Here is a 10,000-nt window from a genome sequence, read left to right as displayed (position 1 = left end):
AGCCATAAAACGATTCCCCGCAGAGATGTAAAGAAACGAAATGAACAAGAAATGCGACAGAATTTGTGGGTTTGGCACCTAGAAGCGAGGAACCAATGAGGAGCGAGGAGGCCAGGCGGCATCAGTCGGGAGAGGAGCGCAGTGAACCTAAAGAACTGTAGAAATTACAATGTGCTCGCTAATTTCGTGATATTAATGTAAGTAACTCGAGTTGTTGCCTTGTGGTGAGCCAGAGTTGGCCTTTAAGAGACTGTAGCTTCGTTTAGTCGTTGGGAATGAGCTGGGTGGAAGCGTAATGTGTGAATTTTCGTGATAAATTTCCGAGTGACGCGCAGCTTGGCCAGGAGAGGTGACGCCATCTTGGGCTCGCTGAGGCTTGTCCCGAGGCCCGAGTTGGATTCCGGGTATCTTAACGACCTACTCACTCTTCTCATGGATTGAATCTGAGATGAGACGATGCCCTGATGATTACAAGACTTTTTGCACAGAAGGTGGTGGGGAAACAAGGTTCAAAACTATTAGAAAGGAAAAGATTATAAGGCGGCTGTTCCTTTCCGGCTCCTCTGAGGGCTAAAGGGCGGAGGAGGAACGTCGTAAGTTATCATTGTAATTAGCTTAATTATTATGAAGTCGGTTAAGAGTTAGTTGTCGCCGTTAGAACGTTAAACTTCACCTGGCATTCAGTGCTAGATGTTTTACCTTCTCCAGAGATGGTTAGAGAATACTAATGTTTTTACGGATAAATTAAGAATACTTATATTCTGTTGTCATTTTTATGGGATTCAATTTATTGTTTATTCATGAGATGAAAGGTATAATAAAATCCATATTGTGGGATAAGTATTACTACATCTATATAAGTGATTGATACATTGTGTTTCTAGCATTTAGCATGGCTTTTTTGTCTGTCTAGGGTAGTAGAGGCCAACAAATGCTATGTATGTATTTTCAAGACAAGTCTGGATACCTCCTAGGCAATTTATGTTAATTATGTAGAACTAGTCTGTATCTTAACACCTTTAATTTGGTACCAATGGATTCCTATCCATGTATTGGAATTAGAATTATGACAGAAGATTCCCAAATTTACTCAGTAACTTGTGACTGAACATACAGTGAGCTGTGTTTACCTTTGTCTGTGCCTGGGTTGAGAGAACATTCACGTAGCATGGCATCTTGCTTAGTAGAAATAGAAATTTTGCATGTCAGGCTGGCGGTGGGGGTAGCAGATCTACATCCAGATGGTTTGATAGGCGCATCCTCAAAACAATGACAAATATAGGAATACTGTATGATCTAATCCCTCCAGTTAGCAATGCTACTTCATACCCTTCCCACATTTTGGGGCTCTTATTATTACTATCATCGCCTAGCATCAGTTAACCCGTTTCCGCCGGGTCACGTGTGGACACGTCATAGCAAACCGCTCTTTCGGCGGGGTAAGCTTGTACGTGCGGCGACGTGCCAGAACGCGCTGAGTGGGACGTTCGGCTTCACGCAGCGGACTCCCGCGCCCACTGTTTGGCTGTTGCCAGATATCACCAGAGTTTAATTGCTCTCAGAGATTTTGACTGCCGGGAATAACGGGTTAAAGCCACTATAAATCCATACTAAAAATCATAAGGAATCCATCAGTAACAAAATTGAATTAGATATTGCTAGAAATCTGATGAGCTAGGCCAACTTATCTTTCCTGAACAATGTACATGGTAGAGATTAGTTGTAGTACACTGGGTTAGACTTATAATAGGATATCCATCACAAATAAAGGGATTCAAGGGGCTATGTTTAGAATGTACTACTCAATAAGCCAACAGACGTTACCCAAAATCCAGGTCTACGTATTAACCATTTGATAATGGAATGCATAAAATCATGCAGTAGCTATAGTGGATAGTGCATAGTGACATACCATGAGCTCTTCAGTGGGAGCTTATCTTTCTCCAATAGTTGACATTATTTGTTGCTGTTACTTTTAATTATTGGCACTTCACTTTCTTCATAGGTAAGATACAAGTATAAGCAAATATGTACCTGATGTGTGAACTAGGCACAAATGGGATATAGCCAAAGTGAGCCAACAAATCCACATTACTGGCTACTAGCCAGTTATTGATACTGCAGTTAATGGGGTTAAGAGATGCCATAGCTTCTATTTCATGCTTCAGGAATGGTCAGCAATCCTCCATTTATATTTTATCAAAGAAGGGGTTGTAAGTCTTACTTAATTTATCATGAAGTAAAGAACCAAGTCAATGACCTACCTTACCAGAATATATGGCATTCTTGGTCTATGCAGGAAAGCCAAACAGAGAGTCTATAGCATTGCTGGATGGCAATTTTTGGTTAAAGAATTAGCCTAATTTGTTGGATCCAGATGGCATAGGTGTTGTCATGAGTTGAGTGGCAGGTGAGGAGAATGTATTATCATGAAAAAATTTGTGAGAGCTGGGGTGACAAGAACGTGTCATCGTGATGTATTATTGCCGAGTGGCAGGTGATGGGGATGTCTCACCATAAATGCACAAAGCTCTTGGAGGGTGATTGGACTGAGTGGGCCATTAGAAAAGGGGCTCTTGCATTATTTCTACTAGTAAACAAATTTGGAATGAACCGTCTGTTTGCAATGCCTGGAAGAGTACTTCAAAGAAGACACTCTTTCAATGCAGAGGAATTGATTATTACAAGCCTTAAGCAGTATAAGGTGTTAAGGAAAATCAAGTGTTATGAAAATATAAAACTTGCATAAACAGTAGATTGTTACTCATTATTATTACAGAGTTTTAGACTACTTGACAAAATAATGTTGAGACTTCTTAATAAAAAGGGTCTATTACCATCTTGATGCAGTATAAGAAATGACAAAATACAGACCTTGGATAATGGCAAAACAGGTTATGTAGAGCCAGAGTTATAGCATAACAAAGAGAAGGCAAGAAGTTTTGATATAGTGCATGATTGTTCATATTAGCCAGGCCTACAAGACAAATACCCAGGAATCACTGCTCAAGTGAACCAAATGCTTGGATTTTGATCAGCCTGCAAGCTGTAAGGCATACAGATCCAGTCGGTTAAGGGGAAATGACTAATTTGGATAAAACTAATGTATAATGTCCCTACTTTTACGTACATATCACCAGCTGCATCTGTCATAACTCAGTGATTTGTTGAAAAAGTGCAGTGAAATGAGCTTGTGCAAATGCACTCGGCAGAGAATAGGTCCCCAGCTCAAGGTCACAAAACTTATTCAGCAGTCTGAAGTTATTGTGACTGGATGTGCATTTCTGCCCCCCCCCCCCTCCCATAACATTGTCTTCAAAGTATGTACAGTATGTACTCAGGAGTACCAAGTGGGTGTAGGCTATGAGTTGCACTTTCCACTATCTTTTTCCTTTATTTGTGGTGTTAATGTTCAGGTATGCTGATTATCATAAAATGATGGGAGTACCATTTAACTCGTCAAATAGTAACAAACTCATCTCAAAGAATGTATTAAAAGCTATCATTTTAAGATATTTTGCCAAGAATTGACTATAATCATTTTCCTGGTTAACACTTTTTGAAGATACTTCTATGACCACTTCCATTTGTTTGCATTTTACATCACTTTACTCTGTTCCACTGCTTTCTGCATCATGGAGTGTTTTTTGCAAGTTTTTTGCACCAATAAAATGCTAGAATGGTGTCGCTGTTTGAATATATTTAACTACTAAACACATGAAGTCCACTATAACTTTTATAATAGATCATGCTGAAGAAGAGGGAATGGGGTAAATAAACCTTTGGAGAACAAATTCATGAAAAAAAATAGCAAAATGTCTTAAGATGCACCCTACACTGATGATAAAGTAACATCAGCTGATGTGTTCTTCGCTATTGTTTAGGTTCCATAAGTGTTGTAATTATGTTAAATGCTAAAAGTACCACATTTTGAATTTTAGAGCATTTCATAGAAATTTGGGTCAGTGTAGGGAGAAATACATGCCAAAAATATAGTCTTAATGTCTCCACTAAGACCCTATACACTCTCTTAGTAAATATGTCATCACTAATTTTTACGAATTAGGCAGAGAAAAGAAGTTACATGTACCAGTACTGCATGAATCAAATATCTTTACTTTATTAAAAAAAAAAAAATCCCCTTAAACCTTCAAAATGAAGATTATGGTGAGGAACCCATTCATTGATTCATTTCAAACCAAGCATAATTTGTTACTGAAGACAGAAAACCATTCAAATTATTTTGAAGAAAGTTGTTAATTAAAAGGCCATGACCACAAATGTCACTTTTTTATCATGGAGCTTGTAACAGAGGTATCCTATGCTAAAGCAGCATTAAGGAAAAAGTAAAACAATTTGTATATAACTGTAATACAAGGATCTTCGTTGTTCCGTATATCGCTCATCATTAATGTTTTGTGGTTGTATGAATCATGTTTTACCCTATTGCTGTCAGGGTTCCAGGATTTTATACATGTGTCTGCAAATACATGAAGCTGTTAAGGAACCAAAAATAATAATTCCAGAATATGTGTATATTTACTAAAGACTGGGAGATTGTGTGTGGAAGTTAAGGGGCTGTCCCAAAGTGGGTGGGGGGGATAGAGGCTTATTTTGAGCTAGCCATTGATATATTTACATGAATGAGGAAACTACCAAACTACTGTTAGAGCCCAGTTTGGGTTATCTAAGGAATTAGCTCCAGGTAAACCTGCATGGACTTTGCCTATTGCAAACATGCATGCAACATTTGACATTGACCTTGTACATAGTAGTTAATGTCCAAAAAACACTCATACCAGTAGCAGACAAATGAAAATTATGGTATATTTATTGAGAAGTTTTATGCACATGAATTATGTGCAGTAAAATGCTGTAGCTTATAAAGGGATCTGTATGTGTACCAAGTATGAAGTACTAATGTTTTAAAGTAAAAGTGTAAATAATGATGATATCTTGGTTTGGCTTTGCTCTAATGGCTGGTACTGTCTAAACTCTTCTAATTGGTATTGACTTGATATTGTTTTTTCCATTGTAAAGAGCACTTCAGTATGAAGGGGATGTAAGAGATGGATTTTTCAATAAAAGAAAAATGAGATAGATTATTTTATTCTGGAGTACATAGTACACAATGATACCTCCTGTAAAATAAAAACTAAATGGAATTTTGAAGATTAATCTTTTGCATTTTCTTTGTAAAGAGTTGAAACAGCTATTTATTGCACCTTTTTACATGGGTTTCTGGTAAAAAATTCAACCTGTGGACAGATGTAGATAACCAACCTCACCTGGGTGTCTGATGATTTTTTATTAAATTATTTACAAAAATTATGTGCTCAAATCACTGCATACCTACTCTATGCTGGTTCGCTATGCCCAGCGGTCGTATAATAAGTTTTCCTATCCATAAAAGTTGGTTTTAGTTATATTAAATGAGGGTGATTAGAATGATTAAATTTTGTGTGCATGTCTCTACAGACATAATCATCCTTGAAAATTATAACTATAAAAGTGACCACATCCCCCCTCCCCCCTCCTGTTTGGAGTGTGGGAAAATTTCAACAGCTTTGGTAACACTGTCCATTTTAAGTATAATTCTCAAAATTGAACTAATATGTTAGGACTATGTGATTGTAATCATAGTGATTGAGCAGTTACAAAACCTATGCAGTGTGTAAATTAAAGACATTGGTATGATTGAATAGTGAATGTTTACTTTCGAGTTGGTAGCACTGTGGGCACGAAGGGCTCTGAATGTGGCCCTGTTTTCATGCTGGTTCTGACAAGTCTGGAGACGTAGAGTTCTGAACACAGCGTTATTGAGAAATTACACTTTTTTTATTTTATTTTATATATGTATATAGATAAATAGGTAGATTTAGTGAAAAATTGATAGAGAATAAACTTTGGCAAGTGTCGAAAGTTCCAACAGCCTGTTCTCCGTTTCGTTCATTGTTATGCAAGCTGTGGTACCACCCATTGGTAATAATTTCTGTGCACCTTGAAATCAGTTGATTAAGTTTGTGAGTTCTTGAGAATGCTCAGGGTGTGTAAGGGCCTGATTTTTGAAACCATCAAAACTGAAAAAATTGATATAGTTCACAGTAGTAGTAGTAGTAGTAGTAGTAGTAGTAGTAGTAGTAGTAGTAGTAGTAGTAGTAGTAGTAGTAGTAGTAGTAGTAGTAATTTTTTTTTTTTTTTTTTTAGTTATTGGCTTTCCATGCCTTTAACATAGAGTTTATAGAAATGTAGAATATTTTAAAAGTCAATTTGGAAAAGTTGACTCGTGAATTGTACTGTGGGTAGGGTAAAATGATATATGAGAAAATGCAATTAAGTATAACATGCAAACAAATCAAAATAATTATCTTTTTATTAATAATCAAATAACAAGCTAGTTAGGCTTCACTTGGGAAATTCCCCTTAAGATAAGATGCAAATTGTATATAGGAATAAATATAGGAAATGTGTATCAGATGTTGAGATGAAATGCATCTTAACCCATTAGATCCAGCTGTCAGAGCAATCACATGCCCAGAAATCCAAGCATTAGACTTACATGAGCGGCAGCTCTGCTGGGCATGCGCAAGAGAGAGAGTGAGTGAGTGAGTGAGTGAGTGAGTGAGTGAGTGAGTGAGTGAGTGAGTGAGTGAGTGAGTGAGTGCTATTTGATTTGTATTATCAAGATGGTAATGGGCTGTTTTCTTAGCACAGACTCGGTGCAAGAACCTAAAATCATTTAACATTTTATTATGTCTTTTTTTTTTTCGTAATATTAAATTTTCTGTAATACAACCTGCGTTGCTGTTCACAGCCCCAGAAATACAATGCTGAAATGGCGTCCTGCATGGAGCCAGCTCTCTTCTAGTCAGACTCATGGACATTACATTCAATATTCCACATTCCACATTCAGTGGGAATAATGCAGAATCACCAAATGAGTCCAATAAACCTCCCAAGAGATATGTGTATGTGTGTTGAGTCTTTTCCAACGCCCTGGGTTTCAGCCAAAATGTGCATGATGGCAGGTTCGCGTTATAGCCTACAGCTAGATTTTCCATAATGGCATGTTCATGTTACCTGGATCAAGGGGTTCATATGAAATGCATGATTATCCTCCCTCCATCCACCTCAACCACTCCAATTTCCTTTGCAAGAAACATGGTTGAAAGTGAAGATAAAATGATGTCAAAGCTGGTATTCCTCCCCAATTACCTCTGCATAGCATTCCTTATTCATGTCATGCAGGCACACTCCCCCCCTCTAAACTTACATATACACCAATGAATATTACAACTATACCTTTATATTGTATACCTATCGAATAATGCATATCTTGTCATATATTTCTGGTCCATGTTAACAATGAATAGTGGGGATCACCCATACATTTTTCTTCGATGCTGATTTTTGCATTATATTTACTATTGGTTATAATGTTCCATCCAAACTAATTGCAAAGTACAGTTGGCGTCCATATTGGTGGAGGAGCTCTTTATTTCTTGCAACTTGCTGATCTGTCTGTGGTCTGGCTGTTTCTGTCTGTCATATATATCTCTCTGTGTGTGTGTCTGCCTCTCTCTGTTGTGTGTGTGTCTGCCTCTCTCTGTTGTGTGTGTGTGTCTCCCTCTCTCTGTTGTGTGTGTGTGTCTCCCTCTCTCTGTTGTGTGTGTGTGTCTCCCTCTCTCTGTTGTGTGTGTGTGTGTGTGTCTCCCTCTCTCTGTGGTGTGTGTGTGTGTGTGTGTGTTGTTCTTCTCTGGTGTGTGTCCTCTCCCTGTTGTGTTGTTCTCTCTTCTTTTTTGTGTGTTTGTTTGTTTGTTGTTGTGTGGTTTGTGTTTTGTGTTTTGTTGTGTGGGTGTGTGTGTGTTCATTATTGTTTTTGTTTGTATTCTCTGTATGTGTATATTGTCTCTCTCTCTGTATATGTGTTCTTTTTGTATATGTGTGTTATGTGTTGTTGATGTTGTGTTTTGTATGTGTGTGTGTGTATTGTTCTTGTGATGTTTTGTGTTGTGGTCATCTCTTGTGATTATTTTGTGATTTACTTTGTATTGTGTTACTATGTATTATGTTCGTTGTGCTATATTGGTATATGTTTATGTGTGTGTCTACTATGTATGTGTTGTCATTGTTAATATGATGTTATAATATGTATATATAATACTTGTAATATATGTATATCTTATGTGTTATATGTATATTCTATCTAGTTTTATTGTATATTATGTATTATATATATGTTATGTGTATGTGTATTCTTTGTGTATGTTATTTTGTTATGTTGTTATGTAGTGTTCTGGTGTGGTGTGTTCTTCTGTGTATAGTAGTGTATATAGTATATGTGTGTGTATCATTTTGTTGTGTGTTATGTTTATCTACCTGTATGTATACTCTATATATATATAATGTATATATATATATTATATATATGATTTTATATGTATATATATGTATATGTATATTATTATATATGTATATATGTATATGTATAGTATATTGTATATATATATCATATGTATATATATAATATTTTAATGTATATATATTATGTATTATATATATATATTATATATGTGTATGTATATATCTGTATATTATGTATTATATATATATTATTATATATATATTATATATATATGTATATATATATGTATATATATGTATTATATATATATGTATATATATGTATTTATATGTATATTTATATGTATATATATATGTATATATATATGTATATATATATATATATATATTATGTATATATTGTAATATATATTATATATATATGTATATATATATAATATATACATATATATATACAATATATATAATGAGTATTAATATAATATATAGTACATATATATATATATACATATACTATATATATATATATTATAATATTATAATAGATAATATTATATATATATATTTATTATATATATTATTATATAATATTTAGTATATATATATTTATGTATTATATGTATTATATATTATGTATATAATATATATTATTATATTATATATATATATATATATATTATATATAATATGTATATATATATGTTATTATAATGTATAAAATTTATATTATGTATATATATATGTATATATGTATATATATTATATATATGTATATAATGATATTGTATATATAGTATGTGTATATATATATGTATATATATATGTATATATATGTATATATTTTATATATGTAATTACTATATGTCACTATTTGGTATATAGTATATGAATATATATGTATATACGTATTATGTTATATATACTAATTATGATTACTATATTTTGTTATATTATTTGTAACATTGTATATTTATGTAGTCTATATTTTATGTATTATATTATGTATATATATTTTATGTATTATATATTATATATATGTATTTATGTGTATATATGTATATATATGTATATGTATAATTATGTATATATAGTTATGTATATATATGTATTGTTATGTATAGGTATGTATATATATATTTATGTATGTATATGTATTATGTATGTATGTATATATATTATGTATGTATGTATGTATGTATATATATTATGTATGTATGTATATATATATATTATGTATATATGTGTGTATATATATTTATGTATGTAAATATATAATTATGTGTGTATATATGTATTTTTATGTATTACATATATTTATATGTATATGTATATATATGTATATATATATGCATATAAGCATATATACATGTTTACATATATATATTCATATAAGCATATATACATGTTTACATTTATAACTGTATGTTTAAATATGTATGTATAAGTATGTATGTGTATGTATACAAATGTATATATATACCTATACATGTATCTGTATGCACATTTATACATGTATCTGTATGCACATTTATACATGTATCTGTATGCACATTTATACATGTATCTGTATGCAATTTATACATGTATCTGTTGCATATTTATCTATACATGTATATTTGAAATTGTACATTATAAT

General features: G+C 33.1%; 1 protein-coding gene across 2 annotated transcripts in view; it reads left to right on the top strand.

The window, feature by feature from the left end:
* The window catches only part of LOC119592695 (B-cell CLL/lymphoma 6 member B protein-like), a gene marked incomplete at its 3' end in the record, with an annotated part of 59,196 nt that overhangs the window by 82 nt on the left and 49,114 nt on the right, over positions 1 to 10,000 (top strand). The window contains 1 exon segment of one of the 2 annotated variants that reach the window (XM_037941616.1): positions 1 to 197. This exon segment is cut by the window's left edge and continues 82 nt beyond it. In XM_037941616.1, the coding sequence (XP_037797544.1) occupies positions 196 to 197 (2 nt within the window). 2 annotated transcript variants of the gene reach the window in all.

The sequence above is a fragment of the Penaeus monodon genome, chromosome 3 (assembly GCF_015228065.2).
Source record: "Penaeus monodon isolate SGIC_2016 chromosome 3, NSTDA_Pmon_1, whole genome shotgun sequence".
Classification (NCBI taxonomy): Eukaryota; Metazoa; Arthropoda; class Malacostraca; order Decapoda; family Penaeidae; genus Penaeus; species Penaeus monodon.
Note: the sequence above shows the minus strand (reverse complement) of the source record. Positions and strands in the feature narration are given on the sequence as shown.